At 46.0% G+C, this 21,995-nt stretch overlaps 2 protein-coding genes across 5 annotated transcripts in view; one reads left to right on the top strand and one right to left on the bottom strand.

Annotated features, from left to right (window-relative positions):
- Positions 1-544: 544 nt before the first annotated feature.
- Mettl5 (Methyltransferase like 5) lies at positions 545-5,454 on the top strand. Of its 2 annotated transcripts, none has more exons than XR_013313413.1 (5): positions 545-869; positions 1,006-1,117; positions 1,621-1,802; positions 2,679-3,058; positions 3,110-5,454. XR_013313413.1 is itself a non-coding variant. In XM_077659393.1 (5 exons), exons 1-5 carry the CDS (start codon positions 770-772, stop codon positions 5,425-5,427), a joined length of 636 nt encoding a protein of 211 aa, XP_077515519.1. In that variant the 5' UTR covers positions 545-769; the 3' UTR covers positions 5,428-5,454. The 2 variants fall into 2 exon arrangements, 1 of the variants encoding a protein (XP_077515519.1); XM_077659393.1 differs by having other exon boundaries at positions 2,679-2,761; positions 5,269-5,454.
- A 43-nt stretch (positions 5,455-5,497) lies between these two features.
- Positions 5,498-21,995, bottom strand: part of LOC144125734 (uncharacterized) — a 43,601-nt gene continuing 27,103 nt past the window's right edge. For 2 of the 3 annotated variants that reach the window (XM_077659390.1, XM_077659392.1), the window contains exons 5-8: positions 20,841-21,036; positions 14,892-15,004; positions 14,053-14,183; positions 5,498-9,724 (exon numbers count right to left, since the gene is read on the bottom strand). In XM_077659390.1, the coding sequence (XP_077515516.1) occupies positions 9,599-9,724; positions 14,053-14,183; positions 14,892-15,004; positions 20,841-21,036 (566 nt within the window). In that variant the 3' untranslated portion in view covers positions 5,498-9,598. The remainder of the gene's footprint in view (positions 9,725-14,052; positions 14,184-14,891; positions 15,005-20,840; positions 21,037-21,995) is intronic. The other variant, XM_077659391.1, reaches the window with a different exon arrangement.

The raw sequence follows: 21,995 nt of genomic DNA, 5'->3' as shown, positions 1-21,995 counted from the left end.
AACAGTTGTGTTAAGGAATAAAATATTGACCCACTGACATTCTCAGAAATAATTGAAACACCTACTGAATTTCGCGGCCTCGGCCTAATTGCAAACTCCCATTTACTTCGTAAAAATCACCTCCCTAAGTCGAAATCGAACATAGTCCGCCAAGGCGGCTTCTAGAAGGCGAAAGAAACTGACTTGCCCCGGCATGCATGCAGATACGGCTAAAGAAGTCCGAAAGACGAGCTTTTAAGGTTCCTTGACGGAATACAGCATTCCCTCATTGTATTGGCTCCCTGAAAGTTTGCCCAGATAGGAAGACAACGAGACGAGCACCCGTTTGCCAACGCCTCTTTAACGTGCTCCGCTAAAGTTGGTTATAAATTCTACTAAACCGTCTTGTTTAATTTATACAGAAAACTACGTTTATAGTCTTTAAATGCATTTTTGTGCGCACGTGAGTCACCGCCTGCTGGCGCTCCTCAAGCTGGGAGTAGCAGACGACGCGTCCATGTGACGCTTCCGCAGCGCCACCGCCTAGGCAGCGATCGCACTGATCAGTGGAAAATCGCGTGGGTCCGTAGTAGCGAGTTTCAATAATGCTCTTAGCAACAATGTATTTAAGATGGCGCCGTTCATGGCGAAAACGCGGAAAACATTACCGCGGCGCAACCACGGCTATAACGATGGTTTAGTTGCTGAAGATAAGATTTTTGGAGCATTAGTGAACGTGTAACGGTTATAAGTCGCATCAGCATCGTTAAAGTGCCTTGTTCGTATCGTAATGAAGCTCAAGCAGTTGAAAAGCATTCTGGATAGTGTAGACACTTTTGATACTCCGAACGTTCATTTGGAGCAGTACCCAACACCGCCAGATATTGCAGGTATGGTCACACCTGGAGTTTTGGGACATTTTCTCACTACTTATATAATGGAAGTGAAAGGAACTAGACAGTTGTCTACCATTGTGCCTAGTTTAGAAGGGGTGACAGATTTACTGACTCGTGTTGTCCCTCGTAGCTCATGTGATGCATCATGTGTTCAGCCAAGGAGAACTCGAAGGCAAGTGTGTGGCCGATCTTGGCTGTGGTGCAGGAATACTCAGCATAGGCGCTGCGATTCTAAATGCAGGGTGAGTTTTCGTTTCAAGCCTTTAGTTTCTGACGAGAATGGCCTACCGTGCCGTCATTTTGGCATGCAGTGGGTTACTTTTATCTGCTTAATTTGATCCCTGGTTCTGTGCTCAGTGTTGTGTATGTATGAGCACTCTTGACAATTTAAACGGTTGCTGTGCAGCACGCGTGCGCTGGTCTGGTTCCGAAAGATTCATGACTTCATTTTTCGCGAAATCTGCTGGAAAGCAAACAGTGAACTAGCACCGCTAAAAGATATGAAACATTGCGCCGAATTGGTATTTTGTACCGACAGCATCGCTACGCTTCAGAAGGAAAAACAATGTGCCTGCAAGATGCGCCTAAGCGTCTTTTCCGACTCGTAAAAAAAAAGTACTTAACTGTGTTTTGTTTAATCTCGTTTTAAAAGCTTCTGGAGTCACAAAACTGCTTTGAAAGATTTGAGAATACTTCTTGTGAAGTTGGAAGTGTGCGAATTATGATTTTTTTTTTCCTATACCAGCTATGTTGTGGGATTTGACATCGATGCTGCCGCTTTGCAAGTGTGTGCCCAGAACTGCTTGGAGATGGAAATAACTTCGGTGGACACAGTCCAGTGGGACCTCACGTTGGGCCCTGACACAAGATGGAAGGCTATGTTTGACACTGTAGTAATGAACCCCCCATTTGGCACAAGGACAAAAGGTGAGCGATTGGGATAGATGTGCACAAGGAAAAATTAATTTTGTGTAACAGTGTTTTTTATTTGCTGTTGAGCAAAATATCCTATTTATGTCAGAAATTTTATTAGGCATTGAGTAAAGTGACCTATTTATGTCAGAAAGTATCTGCTCTTATTGCAAAATTGATGGCATTACAACTACTAAATTTTAGCCAACTGTTTCTAAAGTAAAGTGCCGAATTTTGATCTTAAGGAATCTCATTTATGTAAACTATTTTTTATCAAAGGGCTCTGGACCACCTGCGGTTATTTAATGTACACCTACGCTACGCAGCACATGGGCATTTTTGTATTTCACCGTCACAATATGGCAAACAGTGAGTGTCGACAGCCTGTTTGTCGCAGCTCTTCCGGCATTTAAATGTACCCGTATAGGCTTGAGTTCTCATCAGTGACGAAAAGTGTACCCTGTGTGAAAGTCCTAAGCACGGCAAACATTGGTTGTCATCATGAGACCTTGTGCCTCACTGTGGAAAGCCTGTTCTACACTCGTGTATGGGCTACGTTTCCTTTTGCTGCTGCTCGAGCACTGACTGCTATGAACATGCAACAGATATGTATAGCCATCGTCAGTGTTCTTACACACACTTCAAACACTTTTCCAATTCTTGAACCAGTTATTTCTGAATGTGTTCATTTTTCTAATGTGACATGAAATGTGGCAAGAGGTTTTTGGTTGACTTATACCAGCATTCATGGCCAACCTGTCTTCGAATAAACAGTAATATTCTGGTGCACCCTATGACATGGCATGATGTGCACATTGTAAAGCTTCAACACTTCACCTGTAGTTGTGACATTCTCATTGAAATTTTGTATTCGTGGTGCTATTCTTTTAGGTCTTGACATGGTTTTCCTGAAAACAGCACTGTTTATGTCGTCAGCTTCTGTGTACAGTTTGCATAAAACTTCAACACGAGAAGTAAGTGTGTTTTCTTCATTACGTTATAGTATTTCACAGGCATAACTGTGGCTGCAGGCTCGAAATGTAAACATTGTAGCTAAGGCTTCAGATTAAAAGCATTTTTGTTATTAACTTTTACATGCGTTACTCTGCTGAAATTTGCAATTCGCCCTGCAAGCAAGCTGAACTTGCTTCAGAGGGCTGATTGCTGAACCACTTAATGTGAAAATGCTGATAAAATCAATGAAAACAAACAGCACACTGACAAGACATTCTGTTGATTTCATGGTAGTCTTCCTAATCTTTAATGTTGCGGTCATAACCTGTGGGAAGCCTGAGAACTTAGTGTTGCCATTTATTTGGCAGACTTTTTTCCACAGAAACAAGGAAGAAATTCACAGTTGGCAGTAGTTATTCAAGAAGTCTGCACTCATCAAGCAGTCAGCTGAGGTGTACGGTGGGCCCATGTATAAATATGTCTCCATGCATTCTAGTTCACTCAAAGATCGTCGAGATGACTCAAGAAGAAGCGAGAGGCGTTAAAGTTGGAATTTATCTCATATCATAAACATGGCTTAAGCAGAAAGAGGTGATAAACAACACTCCTGTGTAAAAACAGTGAAGCACATGAAGTTGATGGCAATATATACTGCACTACCTACCTGAGTAATGCCATTTTTCCAGATAAAAAAGATTGAAGAAAACAGAGGTGCCAGCATTTTGTACACAAGACTCTATCTTGCTTGTTTGTGTGCAACTCTGAAAGCAGCACTCCCAGTAATTTCTAGCCCTAGTGTTCACCACATTAAACATATCTGACAGAGGAATGAAAATGAAAGTTTTTTATAGTCTGCTTGGCATAGTACATGATCAAACGCAGATATGTCGAGGCAAGATTTTTCTATCCGTACCTTGTTATGCTGTTTCTGCTGCATCTGTGGTATTAGCGGTTTATATTTGAATGCTCAAGCAAAAGGACTCAGTAAAATATATTTACTATCACACCACCTGTGAATGGGAGCATACATCAGCGGCTCAAAAGCCGTTGAGCTTTTGGCACGTTGCAGGAACTGTGCTTGAATATGTGAACTACGTAAATAGTCTGCAGTATGACTAGAGGTTGGCGTTTTTGGTTTAAACTGAAAACTCGGTATCCTCTGTATGTAATTCATAGTTTTCTAGACATCAGTCGGTTACAATTGGTCACAAAAGAAAATTAAAGAGCAAAAGCCAGGAGCATGGTGAGACAACAGGGTGGTTGGATTGGGTAGTTCAGTTGTAATGTTTTGAGGTGTTGCTGCGCTGCTTGAGAAAACGCTGGTTGCAGACAAAGAGGCACCACCACCCATCAAGCATCATCTACTAGCATTGCATGTTCTGCTCACGGACCGTCATCTTCTTACCAAAACCATTACGCTTGATTAAGGAGTTCTTGTGCAGCATGGAGGACACTGACATCAAGCCAGTATGAACTTGAAACCATACACACATGTCATGAAAAAGTGTCAGGTTCTGGCTTCCACGTTGGTTCAGCACAGCATTTCCATCGTTGCCAACATGGTCAGCGGACCTCTGCTTCTTCTGAGATCTGCTGCCATCATTTCTTCTTCCTTTCTAATTGGTAACTTTGTTCTTGTGAAGCAGTTGCTGCTTTCACAGTTTGCTCCGTGTTTGAAGAAGGAAGCAGTGTGTTGCAAGCAGCACATACACTTACATTTATCATGAGGTAAACCTATTCTGACATGAAGGCGGATAGATGGAAGTTATGCTTGCCTACGTGCGGAGTGTGTTAGTGCCATTTCTTTTGCCTGTTTTTTTTTTGCTCTAGTCTGTTAAATTTTTTTTGCAGCCAGGTTTTTGTTAATAAATTTTTGTTTTTGTCTTATTGCCCAATGACTTAACATCCGCCCTGTTGTTTTTTTTTTTTTTTATACCTATAGTATTTCATATTCGAACTACTACTCTAAACACGACCATTTGTGCAATAATTACTTATACATAAACCGCTTTTGCTAACAAACAAGCCAAGATAATTTATACAGACCTTTGAGTATACATGGGTGCCCATATGTCACTAAAGAAACAGAAAAAATGGTGATTCTTCCACAGGAAATATCTGCCGAAAAAAAAAACGACGAAAATTGCATTCTCTAATAAACATTGAAGACAGTCCATCAAATTTTCAAGAAATAATAACTGAAAAGTCCAACCCCCTAGTCTGACTATGTGTTGGGATGAGGGAAAAAATTAATACTGAGGAGAACTAGTTGCAGGTGCTGCTGTTATAGATCCCCTATTTACATATGGATCAACAGCATCTGGTTTTTCATTTGCTAGTGCTTTGTTTCCTTTGGTTTCGTTGATAATGGTCCCTAGTATTGATGTCAATTTGGACTGTATGCTTTTTGCCTTTTTCTATTTTTAGCAACTCACAGGATGCAGCATTGTCCAAATAACCGTGTTTTGTTTGTTTGCTCTTTGTATTATTAGATTACTTTACTTAATTACGTATCTTTACCTTGCAGCACGTTGTGAAGAAGGCCGAAGAGTGGGGTGTCTACTGCAGGGTTGTGGCTGAGCTTCGCTATAACATTGATCGACTGTATACGTTTCACAAACGTGACTCAACAGATATTGCCGTTGACTTTGTGCACTTTTCACATCGTAAGTTACCTGGAAAATAATAAACTAGTCAACTTTTCACCAGCCGACATGTGGCCACCATACATCAGTACCATATCAAAACACAGATGCTGTGAAGAACAGTTTATTTGCAAAGCTTTACAAATATGAAGACATGATTCTAGATCAGATATGTACAAGTGCAAACAGTGTGTAAAGGGACTTCAGTGCGACAGTTTTGCCCATGCAGAAAAGGTCGCACTTTTCTGCATCTTACACTTGTAAAACACCCTGTTTTGTAGCACTCATGTAAAAAGGGTCTAAACCACACTGTTGCTCTTTGATATTCAAAACCGGAATAGTACAAGACACTTTTACTTGAAGTTAAAATCTAAACAACTAAAACTAACTTTTTTTTTTTTCAGTGTTTTTGTAACACCAACATTCATTCAGGAATATTCTAGCAGTTTCTGCATGGGCATTTGTCCCTTACCAGTAAAAACTGCACCGAAGCTGTTTTTGTAAGACTGGCAACATATATTAGTTAGAGAACAGAACGCTATCAATACTAAAAGAAAGCACTTATGTACAGGTCAAACATATTTTTTTTCAACCGTTTGCCATTTACTTCACAAATGAAATGTTGAGTAATATAAGCAGGAAAAAGATTCAAGTACTTTTTTATGCATGACTAATAATATTTGTACTTGGTTTTCATGACTTCATGATGTACTTTTGTGATAAACTCAGATGAAGTCCGATTGAATGACCAAGGTGTATGCAAGTGCAGGCTGTAGAATATTGTTGCAGCATTTTGATTTCACAGTGCATCCCATGAGCCTAAATCTTTAATTTATGATACCACAATTTTTAAATGGCATATCTAAATGTTTGGAAATACGCAGAAAAAATGGTATACATGCTAAACGACGCGAAATAAATTCCACCACATCATTCTCTGGTGTAGAAGATTTTAAAAGGGCAAATCCAGCATTTTTTTCTGCCTCCACAGATTTTACTGAACTTTCCGGGTACGTTCTTCCTTATTTTCTGGTCATTTTTGCAAAAATGCACAGCGGGCTGATGTCTTGTTGCAGCGCAAATGCATTTTAAAATTTTTCATTCCGTGGCAATTTGCCGTGGCTCAACCGAGGCAATTTTTATGGGCAACCTTGCACATACGTCACCGTTTGGCATGCTCGTTCATATTTCCGCTGCAACTGCTCAACAGAATTTCATGCTTGTTTTCGGTCACTTCAGACAAATAACGACCCAAGTTGTCACGGTCACCAGTTTAGCTTAACGTTTAGCACACAATAAGTTTGGGGACAGCATCCCTGACGTCGTAGTTTTCCGAAACGCATTTTCGCTTTTCAAGTTTTTGCTGTTTTAAAATACTTCTACTCTGTAGTCTGAAAAACGTTTTTGTACCAGAGAGAGGAGACGCGATGTGATTATAAACTCAGATTGATAAAAAAAACCCCGGAGTTGTCCTTAACCCGTTCCGGTCAGGTGTACTTTGGTTATATACTTGGTTATAACCACTTATTTAAAGCATTTTTTTCAGCTTCGCTAGTGCTACAGCATAACTTCCTTAGTGTGTGGTACCTCTCGCAACACTCTCCTCGGTAGATGCCAGGCTTTCTCTCGCATGTCTTGCAAAGAAATATGTCTTCCTTGTGCCGCATTTTATCATTCTGTCACTGCAGACAGCATGCAGTTCTTGTTGAAAGAGGAACATAGCTGTCTTCATCACTGAAGGCATCTTTGATCTCTACAATGTCATTAGACAACTTTCTATAACACACGCCTGCTGGAAAGGAAATCGTGCTGCAATTTTTTGGTGCCAATTCAGGCCTTCGATACCAAATGATCAAAAAATATTTTTGCATCGGTATGGTGCTGCTATCCTTAGGAGGAAAGCCAAATGGCCAATTTGCAGGCTAAAATAATTCCCATCAGAAGGCGTGCAATTTTTCCTACAGGAATAGCAGGCAAAACACTGTGTCAGGCCATGCCTGACAAATGACCAGACACGCACTTTTCCACTGTTAGGCGATGTCCGACATATGATCGGAAAGGGTTAAAATTCATATTTGCTAGCTTTGGCCCTTAAATGTTTTCCTTGTTATTCTAGCATGATGGCAAGGTTTGCATGTGTTTTCCATGTTCATGTTCTAGCATAGAAAGCCTTGTTAAGAATGCATGGAACCTCTTTTGTAAGCAGAGGGAATACTGTCAGCAGGTAAAATGCCTATACTGTGAACTATGGCAAATATTGCACCAACACGGTAGCAGTCGTTAAGCATTTTTGCTTGTTTCACACATATTGCAATGAGGCAAAAAACCCATGTTCTAAACGTATAGCACAAGATGGTGACATGTAGTTTCCCATCTACATGTTATTTTTGTTCATGAATCATTGGGAAGCATTACAAATGTAACATAGGTTGGGTAATTCAGCTCTGGCTCTCGGAACATTGACGAACCCCAAGAGATACTGATTCTACTAAAATGCTACCAAAATGCACTGCACTCTCTAATTGGAAGGCATTTCACACGGCTTTAGAGATGTAAAGGACACAGGTGGCTATTTACACAGGCTTGTGCACACTACACAACAAAACATGCAAAGCATTTAGTGCATACAATGACGATTATGGGAGAAATACAATTTCAAAAACAACATGGTGCTTGCTGGTATCCACCTTAGATAAAAAGTCATGAAATGAACTTCAAAAACATCACACCACAGAGAGAAAGAAAAATCTAAAAAGCCAGTGAGGCCTTTCTCTTGAAGCAACATAGTATTACCCGTCTCCTTGTGTTCTTTATGTTCACCATGTGAGTCGGTGGGCAGAACATAACTTGCTCATTCTACATTTCCTTGCACTGCAATTATTCAGTGCTTTCTGTACACCAGCAGTGATGTATGGGGATGGGGCATTTGGTATGCTCTTATTTTCCTGTATAGCAGCTTTCTAGATTCTCTGCTGCTGCAGTTCAAAGTCCTGTGAAAATGGTGCATTATTTCAAATGTTTCATCTTGCTTTTCTATATTATTCTTTCACACATTTTCTGATTATGCAACCATTGCATGCTGAAAAACCCAAATTTTGTGCTGTGCGAGTTTTTTGATATGATGAAAGTTGGTGGGATGGCATACAACCTCAGGTATAAGGTGGCTGAGACATTACCACGCGTGTTACACGAGTTTCCGGACAGTCTTACGTGTTGGTATGTCTAGACTAGTGACTGTTGACGTGACAACCCCTCTTGCACTGCAAAACATTTTGAAGTGCATTGTCTGCTGCTCCATTTGGCACACATTGGATGAAAATAGGTGTTGTGGAACTATGACTAAGTTTGTTCAATTGCAGGCCAATGTGAAGTGTGGCTGCCACCTTTCTGAGTTTTGGCCAACCGATTTATAAGTTTTACTCACATAGAGCCTTCTTCTCTAAAGCGTGTTGTGTCAATTTAGAAAAATTTGCACCTGAGCTTTCACAGCAGGGCCAGACGCACTTGTGCAGAGCCCTAATCAATGCTCCAGTGAAAGCAGGTCGCGTTATGGTGCCCATGGGTCGAATTCTCCAAGCAGTTCTCTCAGGAAATTGTTTCGGCGAAAAGTTGGTACATCTTTCATAAGATTTACACTGCCGTCCAAGGCACTGACCTCTTGTTAATCAGTATTGATCGCACGATGCAGGAGTGGTGACGTCGAGCGAACTGCTTGTCGGGTGGCAGCGTACCGATTTACTGCCTTCTTGTAGCGACTCGTTGGCGCTGCGCGACGACCCCATGTTTTCTTGGATCGCACTCGAAGCTTTTGTGGACGCGCCTTCGGTGCGGGCACCGCAGAACACGTTTACGTTTTCGGCCGCTCAGCAAAAGAGCATGTGACAGACCAGTGCCTTTCTGGACCAGGAAACTTTCTGCGAGTATTCGCAACATCGGATGCACTGATCTAAGCGGGGGTCACTTGAAAAGGTCCTGAGGATGCCGCATCCAGCTGGTGACTACATGGTGTCTGCACTGCCTTTACTAGGCCAGCTTACATGTTGCAGTGCACGCCATACCGGCGTGCCCAGATGCCACGAGTGTGTCTGCGGTTCTCAGGTGACCCTTTCCCAGTGACCTCAGAGTGGCCTGCTTAAGTACGTATTGAGAGAGATCAGTGGAGCCCGCCTAGATAATGCCATCCCAACGGTATTGCGCCGGGGTGCGCGCCCATCACCGGCGAGAGGAACAGCGGCATTTGCTGGCCACCAAGTTCTCGAGCGTGGTTGTCATCACGCCGTCTTCGTCCAGGTACGTCACGTTCAATGGCACGTATGTGGCCCAGTTGCAGCTGGACACCTGCGAACATAATTGCGATATTGATGCTGCAGTGGAACAGGTTGGGCAGCGCGTACTGCTGCATGGTGAGAATTCTCGGAAAAGAATGCGTTGTTTTGTGTTGGCGGCTAAAATGTTGAGTTGAGTTTTGTCCATTATTGCTAGTTGATGTGCTTGGCCAAGAAACCAGAAACTCTCTATTCGCCGTTTGGTGGTTTAGTAAAGCAAAAAAAATCCCAGCTAGCTCTAGGCATCCAGAGTATAATGAGCCTGATATAGAAATGGAAAGGAGAGCAAGATAGCATCAAGTCCTGCATGCTTTTTACGTGGTGTCAGCGTTGCATAGAATAACAATTCCGAAAGTCAAGCACGAAATGCAGAGTTGGCCGAAGGGTTTGGGTTACGTGTTTTGTATTGTATGGTGTCACAGTCTAAATAAAATCCCGGATAAACCACATTAGAACTCCATGGGACGGCAAAAGATATCTGGCTGTGTGTGTGGTTACGAAACGGTGTCTGCGCAAATTTTTAGCATACCGGATACGTATTAGTGTAGGCGTATACCTGCTTACCGGACGCCGGCTGCGCACGCGCAGTGTCCTCGCCTGGCCCCACCCATGTCACTGCGTGCGCGGGAGGCGTCCGGTACACGTCTCCACTAATAAGTCTTTGGAGTGCTAAAAACGTCTATTCGAGAGATTTAGGGTAGCGGAGGCATACCGGATTGCCAGCCGCTAACTGCTCATGCGCAGTGTTTCCACCTGCCCCGCCCTTGCGCAGGAGGCGATGGGTTGCTCATCGCACAGGCTTTACAGTGCGAAAGCATTATTCCGATGGGTAATCCCCGAGCAAGATCTTGCGATGTTTTTATGCTTGCGGTGCTTGTGCGTTTGAGCCAAATGAATAAATAAAAATAAAACAAACATTTGCGACTGGGATTCGAACCCGCGGCAGCGCGAACAGATCAGCTCCGCAGGCCACTGCGCGAGAGTACTTCGCTATCGCCGCATCTTTTAATTTTCGTGTTGCGGCAAGTACACAAACACCTAAACCATGTCAGTTGGTTTGACGTCATAATTTCAGCTTAGAAACCTATGTTGCTGAGGATGTCGCGCAGCTTACATACATTCTCAACAAATAACTACTGCACAGACGGACGGCAGGATCACAATTTCTCACTGCCGCGGCCGAACACGCCTCGTGTTAAACTGCACTCTCGCGCTATGCTTTGCACTTCGACTTCGTCAACTGATATTACTCAAACTGATTTCCGCGCTTTGAGCTATCTGGCTGTAGTGACAATGCGCGCTGCATGCGTTGGCGGGGACAGCGTTGTGGCAGAAACACGGCACTATAGCAATACGCGTTGACGCTGACAACTTTTCTGCAGAAATGTGGCATCGGACTGCAGTGTCTAGAATTATAGGCACTGTTATTGGACTATAGGCCGCCTGCGTACATTGGGTAAATTGGCACTGAAGACGAAAAAGGGAATCATTCGCGAATTCGAAATGAAATGAGCGTTAGCAAAGTTGTTTTCACCTATGCTCTTGACTGTGCTTTACATTATTATTATCGATGATTATTAATGTGCACCTTGTTATACCCGAGGCTTAAATTCCGAATTTCGCTCCCAGGTCCCAAATTCGGATATCAATTGTACATCGCGAAACGACGATTAGTTTGGTACAACCCGCATCCCTCTGCGACCACTGGCTCGCACGCCACGGCCCTCCGAAGGTCGCCCCCCCCCCCCCCCCCCATTAGTGGAGGACCAAAGGTCATCGGTACGAATTCCTCACACAACCATGACTTCAACTCGACTAACAACCTTTTGCGCCGAAGCGTGCCGATTCGTTTGCCAGCACTCCGAACCTTCTGCGCCAAACGGGTGAGCCACAATTTTGTCACCAAGTGTGGCACCAATCTCGGCACCCACTCAGACGCTTCATATATATATATATATATATAGCGGAACGCCAGCATAGGGGGTAAACTGGCCGCTGTGCCGGTCCGACGACTGCGCGCGCGTGGTCACGTGATGGGGGCCACATTTTGCACGATGCTGCACATGATGCTGCAGCAATTTGATCACATGACCGGCCGCCATCTTGAAATCTTTGACGAACAAGAAACATTCGAATGCGAGTAGTAAGAACTAACGCTCTTAAAAGTTGAAGAAGCGCATAGCTGGCTTCCTGGGTCAGCGGATGCCCCAATCGCGCTTTCAGCTACGTGGCGGTAGTGGCCACCTACAAAAACTGCTTTTGTACAATATTGCGGGCTTAGCAATGCTAAGCAGGCAGCCATTTTTTTTTTTACAGCGACGACCGTAGCTTTCTCTGGAATTTGATACCCCTGGGCTAAAATCACTTAAGCAGTACATCTTCTGTGGCCCCAAACTCTTTAAAGTCCAACCTTATCAGAAACATGCAGTCTGCAAGAGTTGGTTAACCAGAAATATCCTCAAGGTATATACTCAAGACATAGCATTTCTCTGTCAGGATGAGTCCTTTTATTATATTACCATTGCACACAAACTTCTTTTATCAAACCTGCAGCTCGTATGAAATGACAGCCGCGTGTGTGGCTGAATTTCGGTCCACCGTCACAATACTGTCCTCTATGATCGCATGTTTGTAGGATGTCGGAGGAATTTTCATCCTCGTAGCGTCCAACAACGTAAAAACTAAAGACATCCTTAAAAGGGACGTTTCACGATGAAGCATTCAAAATCAATTTGGCATAAGGAGTTTCGGATAACTTCAGGACGTCCCAGTCATTTTATAATGTATGACCTCCACAGAGATCCGAGTCGCATTGGGACTTTGAAACATCCAAGGTGGCAGCCTCAAAGTAGAAATAAGTACAACTATGAGCTTCATGGACCATAGAGAGTAAGTAATTTAACGAGAAAGGGTGTATATTGGGCGTCATGATTTTGAGGGAGACAGGTGGAGATTTGTAGTTATCAATTACGTGGCAGTGTCATCGTTCCGATAACAAGGGGAAGAGCTAGGCTTCAGTGCTGTAGGCCTTGTTGTAACATGTATGCTAGTTGGTATAATACCTCAGACATGGAAAAGTTGCGCGAAACGCTCGCGCAAAAACATAAGACAGAACACGGGACGAGCACAGTCGCAGTGCCTATCGGTGTCCCCAAGCAACTGGCAGCATTTTGAGTGCAACCATCAGGACAACTATGGAGGAAGGAAAAAAGATTCCCTTTCCTTCCTCTATGAGCTGAACTTATGTTTCCTGCGCTTTGTTCAGAGCGTGGAAAAGAAACCTAAAAATAAGTCAACCTTTGCTAAAATTATACCTTTTAGGATTCTCTTGGACGGTCTTAAACTTGCTTACACAAAAATTTTGCTGTGGCTCCAACGACTGAATTGTAAATAATCGGGAAACAAATCAGTTAAAAAATAGAACTGCCCTAGCGACCGTAAACAGTTCCATTTCACTCTCATGTCCGAAATATATACGTTTTTTTTATGTGTACAGTCATAGCTGCCAAACCAAGATGCGCAGTGCGTCCAAAGCCGAAGGAACTGTGGCAACAAAAATTACTCATCCTTTCCGAAGTGTTGAACTATTTTTGCGAACATAGAATTTGCCATAAGCGTTTAATAGATAGAGTTTGTGCTGTTTCTTGCTTTGTTCCTGTTACCTCGCTCATTCAAGTGTGATCTTGTTGCTTCCAGAATTTGCTTCTTTAAAATCTAATTTCATACTTTAATTATGAAGTACGCAGCCTTGATTTTATCCATGTCTGATCATTTTATTGATCTCCGTTACCGATGCTCATGCAGCAGACTATGAGAGAGAGCTTAGTCAAGCTGCTCAGCTTGCAAGGCCAATTTTTTTTCGCCGTTCCTAAGAACCTGGAAACAAGTATGGCATAGAGCCTCGTCACCCGCCGCGGTGGCTCAGTGGTTAGCGCGCGGCTACTGATCCGGAGTACCCGGGTTCGAACCCGACCGCGGCGGCTGCGTTTTTGTGGAGGCAAGACGCTAAGGCGCCCGTGTGCTGTGCGATGTCAGTGCACGTTAAAGATCCCCAGGTGGTCGAAATTATTCCGGAGCCCTCCGCTACGGCACCACTTCATTCCTTTCTTCTTTCACTCCCTCCTTTATCCCTTCCCTTACGGCGCGGTTCAGGTGTGCAACGACATATGAGACAGATACTGCGCCAGTTCCTTTCCCCCAAAACCAATTATTATAAAGCCTCGTCAGGGCTGTCGCTTGAACCACCTCTGCGTGAAACTCGGAGTGACTGCATGGATGAGACGCGAGGCGCGCGCTTTACGCGTTGCAGCTGCGCTGCACGTGCGCGCTGCGATCGCTTACCGCTCTGACGCAGGGGCGCCTGCTTGCCTTTCCGCGACGCCTCCGTCCGCCGCCGCCGTGACAGTGACACGCGCCGTGGCAGTAGGAGTATGTGAACCCTTCGGGGAAGAGCACGTTGTCCAGGCCCAGCTCTGCGCGGTTAGCAACGACACTGGGAGTGAGGAGGGCATACGACGATCGAAGCACTCAATTTGCAACCCCTGTCAGATACGTCTCGGATGCAAGGACCCGATTAGGTCGCTAAAGAAATGCGATGCGTATCTCATCAAAAGCACTACCCGTAGCTGGCAGCAGCAGGATGATAGGCTGCTCGAGTGCCTTCTCAGTGGTGGGTGGCTCTTGCTTCTTTATTTCTCTCTCTCCTATATCTTGTTAAAGCGCCTCTTGCGCGTTCCATGACCAGGTGCGAACGCACTGTGCATGTCCCTTCTTCTCTAACGGCGACCTTAAAGGCGTCGGGCAGCAGAAAACGATCATAGCGGCGTCCGTGGGGGCGGCTGAAGTGTATGCCCTAAGGGAAAACTATCCAACTGTTTCGTTTCTTGAACTTGCTGAGAAGAGAATCGTTTCTGGAGTAACAGGCCTGAGAAATAAGCCAACCGTACATATTTTTCTCGGTATTTTTTTAAAGAGGAGCGAGGTGTTGCCACATTTATCTAGATGGCCCCTGGCTGCTGCTTTCGTTAAGCCTCAGCTAGGAGCACTATATACACTTAAAAACGTCAACGTTGCACCGAGAGGTCCAGCGGCTCCGCCTGTTTCTGCGGACTTATGAAGGTTGGGTGCTTCAGCGTGCTCGACAGGCGTTGCTTTGAGACAGAAGGTAGCGTGTGCCTCACCTGCAAAGGTGACCTCGAACTCGCCAGGCGTGCATCCTGCGTGCTGCCCACTGTCGCCGTCAGCTGTGCCGGAGGCCTCGTCCTGGGCCTTGCGCCGGCGACGCCGGTGGGGCCTGCACGGGGACGATCGAAGGCGGTCAGCATGCAGCAGCGAATCTTTTTCCCTGAAGACGGAGGACTCCGCCCGCTCTTGTGTTGCACCATTGTGAAAACTTATAGGGTGCTGAACACCAGCGATTTGAATGCGAGCATCCATTGCAACCTGGCTGCTCGTGAAAAACGATTTAAGGTAGGAAAGTTTGAATATCGAATTTTTCGAATGTGAACCAAATACTGATATGAAGAATAAATGCCTTTGAATATGTGCTTAGTATGAAAAGAAAAAAAGATAAATAGGCAAATGCTGTTTGCCTTAACTTTTTTCTTTCAGTATAGTGTATGGTCTTTGCAGACCAAAAAAAGTGACGGTCGATTTTGCTTAGTTAGGCCAAATGCGAATTAGGTGCGCTAGCGTTGTGTAGCGATTATTTTGCGTTGTTTACGTCCACCTGCCACCTAGGTCAGATGACCTCGTGACGTTATTACACTGCTCATTACACGTGACGTCATTACACTGCTACACTCATTATGGCCACGTCATTCGTAATTAATATATACCCAAAATTGTTCTCTGCCTGATTCGATCTTTTCAGTTTCTTCGCTGTCACAATTAAAGCACTTCTAAAAACCCCTATGTCGGTAACAAACTGTTTTTTGTTCTTGTTTACTTTTGGTATTGAGGTTTATCTTTGTTTCCTTGTTTTGTCACGCATGTTTTTCAATATATTTGTCATTCGCCGACTGCCGAGTACTGCCCCACAAGCCTTTATGGCTTGGGCAGACCTGTCTTAAAGTTTGTAAACATGTTTTCTTGAAAACAAGTGTTTATTTTATTATTATTACAACCTGCCAGGTGTGTATGTATACACACACACACCTGGACAGGTTGCCTACAATCCGGTGGGCAGATGACAGTCTGGCAGAAAGCAGGCTTCAAACACACAACGGCTAAATGCGGGGAAATGGCCACTGTAAGTGCTAGCACTCTAAACAAAACTAGACTGACTCAGCACCATGCTGTAAAAACGAGGCACACACAGAAATGTATACTGCTTGAATGGACAGCATAGCAGTGTGCAAGCTGCAATGTGGTCATGCAAAAATGAGCAATAAAATAAAATCCATGAATTTACACATGATTGGCAGCTGTAAATAACATGATTGGCAGTAAAACGTCATTAATTCAAGCTTCAAGACACCAGAAGAAATGCCCACATTATCCGAAGGTCGAATTATAAAACGCCGACCCCCCCCCCCCCCCTTTCACGAAAAAAAAAAAGAAATGCCAAAAATGCGGAAATGCGGTGAAGCCTTCTCAGGAGCCTCTCGCAGAAAGGCCGTTACGAGCGTGCTGGCGTGCTCGGCGTGCTGGAAGAATGACGGAGATGTAAAAAATAAAATGACCTGAAAGCGGCCGGCGCGCAGCAGGGTTCGGACCGCTGTCAAATTCGCGGCCGACAGCCGCCGTGGGCTGGCCGTGAAGCTGAGCTGAAATTACTAGGCCACGCAATTTTTAAAGCAAGGGCTCTACTAGCCTCGTCGAGCCAATGTCATCGGTGCAGTACATTTGACCTTCAAGTGGAGGTGTGTCAGCGACGTGACGTACCACGTGACTCGCCGCCGTTGTGCCCTACCGCCGCCTCGCCAGCTGTTTCCACGTGACTAACCACGTGACTCGCCGTTCGCTTGAAAGGGAGGCGGCGCTGCTCTCGTGTGCATACACATTGCCGCCTTGCAGTTTCTCGCTACGGATGAGGCGAGTCGTTCGGGACCTGTGTACGCTGTCGGGACGGTCTCGTAGACGACGGGCTGTGTCTGATCATCCGGCTGACGTTGCCAATCCTGGTAAGTATTTAGCTAGAGGGAGGGAAGTTAAACGTGCTAAGCTAGCGGCAGAGACCGACGAAGAACGGGAGCGTCGACTGGCTCAACGGTGGTTGAAGGGTGCTGGAAGGCGGCAGCGTAGACCTTCGCAGGCAGCCGTTTCTGCTCAGGCCTCTGCCACGACTTTGGCTTCGGCGAAAGACGAAGAGGTTGAGTCTAACCTGAATTAGCAACACAGCATAGCCACGCATAACAAAGCTTTCGCTTGCATAACCGGGCTTAGCCGAGCTAAGCCGCAGCCATCTTTTTGGCCCAGAGATAAATACCCTCTCATTGTCAGAGCTGCACGGGTAACAAAGCACCGTGGAACATGGTGGATTTTTAACGCGACAGCGTTAAGGGCCCCGTGTCTCAGTGTTGGCAGTGAGCGAAAAATCCCAGAAGCATTAATAAATAAAACCGAGTAGGAAATTGGTCGAGTTGGGGAATCGAACCTCCGGAGTGCGGGACTAGCACGCTAACCACTCCGCCACGCCACTCGATGGTTTGGAATGAACAAAGGCGCACCTAGTGAATACGGTGTCGTCTTGGAAGGGTGCTTTAGAGACATTTTCTGTGGTGTATATTAGCAATTATGAGCATAGAAATTGCTGAAGTCGCAGTTAAGCGAGTAGCAAAGTACGCTTCCGCTACTTTTCCTCTTCTCTTGGCGCGCACGTAGCGCCATCAGGCGGCGCCCACTAATACCATTCCCTCCTCCTCGTCGCAATGTACGCCACTGCCCCAACAAATAGCGCGCGACGGCAGCGCCTCCGGCTCGTATCGTTCGGGCGCAGTGGGGCGCAGGAATCGCGCGGTGAGCGGCGAATAACGCAGCGCACATCTAAGGCGCGTTCACCACGAAGCTTGCGGCTTGCTGACCGTTCGTTCGGCGCGGAAGCTATGCTGGCGTTCGTGGCATCGGGTTAGTCGAGAACGATGTGCCGACGAACTACGACTGCAACTTGAGTCCCAATCGTTTCGCAAGGCGCCTGGCAGCGCTTCTACGTGGTTTGCCGCTCCGCGCGTCCGTTTCGCCGTACGCGTAGCATCGGCAGCACCAGGTTCACTCGGCGTCGAAGGCTTTGACCGTGAGCGAAAAATCCCGGAAGGATTAATAAATAAAGAGTAGCAAGTTGGTCTAGGTAGGGAATCCATAACCCATTACGCTATGGAGTCATGCCCTCAAGGCGGAGCTTGAGTGTCTCCTCCAATTTTCCACCACCGTTTGCCCCATGGGTTAATTTTGTTGTATGTGCCTTGTTTATCGTTTTAGCTACCCTGCTTAGACCTGTACAAGGTTAGCAGTATTGAATAAATAAATAAAATACAGTCGAGCCTAGTTGTTTCGAAATCTCGGATACATCGAACACTTGATTATCCCTTTGAAGATCCTGTGTAAAAGCAGGAAAGTTATCGAACTTCAGTTTCACTGGTCATTCGATGTATCGTACTGCGCTCGTGCGAGTGGCACTTGTCCAAACAGCGCTGTCGTTTTTCGCGTGCGCTGAGACGGGTCGGCTGTGCAGCCTGGGGCACCTGCGGACCGTGCGGCGCTGCAAAACCGCGTGGTGTATCTTGAAACTTGGAAAACACCCTGGCGCAAAAAATTCACGCACACAATAGATACGAGGAGACGATGCTAAACCAACTAGCCCGGCAACATGCTTTGCTGAACCGCGTGATGAGGTGAACGTGGGGTATGCTCTAGGCTAGCTCCGGTCATACTCCTTGTCCACGCGACAGCTATGTCATGCGAAAAAGCCACCCTTCAGCGCTCCTTGTCATGCGGTGAGGCCCACCTACCTAAAACCTAGCGGTGGCTTTCGTTTAGTATATTCGCTGCCGAAGGCGATGCGGAAACCAAGTGTACCTTAACTTTAATGACTGGTTATTCTATTTACATCGTACAGGTAATAGGATTAGACAGTGGCCAGTTCCAAAACGCAATCTGATACGGCTTCAGTGCGAAGCAGCTCAGGTCTAGCAACTCCTAGCGACCGGTGCGCTGCGAGCACGCCTTCGGGCGGCACGTCGCAGCAAGAATCGCGTCAGTAGCATGGACACATTGTGTTCTTGCTTCTAGGTTATAGATACGCTTATCTTTGGGCATGTGTCATGGCTGTGGACATTAGGTATGCAACATTGTGGAAGAACCAAACAAAAAAGCCACACGCTGTCACGTTATCAAATTCAAATTCAAATTTATTTGCCACCATGGTACAGATGATGGCGGGGACCCGTAGTAAAAGCTGCCGTTTGACAGCTTGACAAGGCCACGGGCCCCCACTTTGACAGCAATACAGTAAAGAAATAAAGAAAATACAATACAATACAATAAAGAAAATACAGGAAATACAGATAACAAAAAATACATATAGCAGAGCTGTTTATCCGGTTACAGTAGTCAGCATAAAATCAACAGCATTGTCCTGGCTGGAAAGAAAACTTACAATGATGGTGAAAGAAAGAAGAATTAGGTAGACAAATCACAGAAAAAAAGGTTAGGTGTAGTGTAAAAAAAAAAAAATACTCGAACAGTTTGTGGCGTGTTGTGTTTTGGAGATCAATATCGTTTTGTGCGAGTTTGTTAAGAAGTCGTGGTAGTTTATTTTATGAATGTTTAGTTATGAATGTCCAAAGTGTGTATTAGGCCATTTTGTGCCCATTACGTGTGATATGTGGGAAAGGCCACATGCGGAGTTTCGCACGAATTCCAAATCTAGCAGGGGCAGACTCTGATTGGTCCACGCGATGAACAAAGGAGACGAAAGCGAAGAGGACGCCCTTATACCCTTTTTGCTGATACTTTAAACTCCATCTTCAGATATTTTTCCCAGATGTTATGGTTCTGACACGGTCAGCTTTAGGAAAGTCTGCGAGATAATCGAACGCGGAAGAATATTCGACAATTTCCGAATATTAGGAAGTTCTCGAACATCAATTTCTGTAATCGAATATGACCCGATACAGAAACCTATTCGATCCGTATTTGAAATGTGGAATATTCGCACACCCCTAAATAAAGATGCTCGGCTTCCAGAAAGGGAAGTTGAGGGAACTATCAGCAGAGCTATAGGCTCTTTGTGGGCAGGAATTCTGACGGGCCGTTATGGCGCAGTTCAACACACGAAACCTCGTTTAGCTCCATGGAGGAAGGAAAGAAAAGAGGAGAGGCGGTTACGTGTCATTTTAAGGCGACAGCGTTAAGGGCCCCGTGTCGCAGAAAAGCCAGTGGCGTCGGCGATGTTGGCCACGAGCGAAAAATCGTCCTCCTCCTCCTCGCTCCTCCTCACAATGTACGCCACTGCCCCAACAGATAGCGCGCGACGGCAGCGCCTCCAGCTCGTCTCGTTCGGGCGCAGTGGGGCCGTGCGGGCACGCAAGAATCACGCGGTGAGCGGCGAACAACGCAGCGCACATCCAAAGCGCGTTCACCACGAAGCTTGCGGCTTGCTGCCAGTTCGTTTGGCGCGGAAGCTATGCTGGCGTTCGTGGCATCGGGTTTGTCGAGAACGTTGTGCCGACGAACTACGACTGCGACTTGAGTCCCGCCCGTTTCGGCAAGCCGCCTGGCAGCGCTTCTACGTGGTTTGCTGCTCCGCGTGTCCGTTTCACCATACGTAGCAGAGCGATTTGTCTAACGGGCAAGGCCTCGCGCCGAACGGGCGATGGCGTTCCGTGGACTCCCTAGCAGTGCTGCAACACGCTGTCGCGTTTCACTGTTAATGGCGAAGCTTAGGCGTCCTCCAATTTTTTTTTAAAGCCGACTTCCCCCTGCTGCCGAAGTCAGCGCGCTTGCGCATGCGTAGTAGACAGTGCAGTAGACGACGCCGCTGCGCACAACCAAAGACTCTCAGTAGTCCTTGCGAAAACTCATGACTTCCGGCACAGTTCTTGACGCTTATCTCGGATAGCGAGGGCCTCTCCCGAGCTACAGCTCAACCACGCTGTAGCGAGTTGAGTGCACTCGGAGCGAGCGCTCACCTGGCGGCATGCTCGGCTCCGACGAACTGCGGCGAGTCGCTGCTCGTTGCGGCGACCGCGGGGTCTCGGCGGAGCACCTCGACCACCTGCAGGTCAAGTGTCGGGTACGTCTCGTTGTCCAGCAGCGAGGACTCGTTGTCTCGCAGGCCCGGGTGCAGGCGCATAATGTTCGGGAACGGCGGCTCCTGCTGACCTGCTGGGGACGAAGGATCCGCGCGCAGTGCTGAACACGCGAAACCTTTTGTGAGAGGAGGCAGATAAGCACTCTGTGCTGAACCGTTTGTATGCTGCCATAAGTTAGCAACTCCTGCGCCCATGTCGCGCTTCCTTTTTGTCTAACGCCCATCTCCTTTATTAAGCGGAAGCTGTGTGTGTTTCCGCTCCGCAGTGAAGCGCGTAACAGGCTTCAGTGGTCTGGGCTGAGCCTGAAGCCAGCCTATAGAACTGAGGCGCAGCCTGACTGAGGCAGTCAGGCTGCGCCTCTTTGAGCCCTCCGGGCTATGCCTCACTTATAAGAAGGATGACAAAGGAAAAGCAAGAGCTTTCGCTAAATAATGTGCCAGTCGTAACTTAATTAGCCCATTCATTTCTTACTTCTGCTCTGAAGCTGCGAAGGCATTTAGGGGACCATTCGTTTGCAGTAAAGCTGCTTAGAAAAACAGCAACAAGAAAAGCTGTGCTTTTCACTAGAAATAGGAAAAGAAGCGCAAAGAACACGGACGAAAGAAATAGACAACCCGTACGCTGACTGTCGTCCGTGCTTCTTGCGCTGATTCGCCTATTTCTACTGAAACAACTAGCCCATATCTCCGCTGATCATGTTTTTCACCGATAGTTGGGCCGTGACCTTTAAATGCAGCTAACAAAGTGGCGATATTTATATTACTTCGAGCTGTATCCGGACTTGCTTGGACAGGCGCATTTAAATTTCCACCGCCAGGCAGGGAGACTGGATAACTGTGCACATCCCTAGAGAGCGAGAGGGTACTCTGCAGCTACCTCTAGGGGCTGAAGGCAGCTACATCTCTATGCCTCTAGGCAACACACAAAAAAGAAGCGAAGAACACCGATGTGATGCTCACCAAGCTGTAAGTATAGTGTTAGCGGGGACGTAAAAATAAAAGAATAGGAGAAGATAAAAATGGCGATATAAAG

This window comes from Amblyomma americanum, chromosome 3, assembly GCF_052857255.1.
Source record: "Amblyomma americanum isolate KBUSLIRL-KWMA chromosome 3, ASM5285725v1, whole genome shotgun sequence".
Taxonomy (NCBI): domain Eukaryota; kingdom Metazoa; phylum Arthropoda; class Arachnida; order Ixodida; family Ixodidae; genus Amblyomma; species Amblyomma americanum.
The sequence above is the reverse complement of the archived record's forward strand: the minus strand, read 5'-3'. Positions and strand labels throughout refer to the sequence as shown.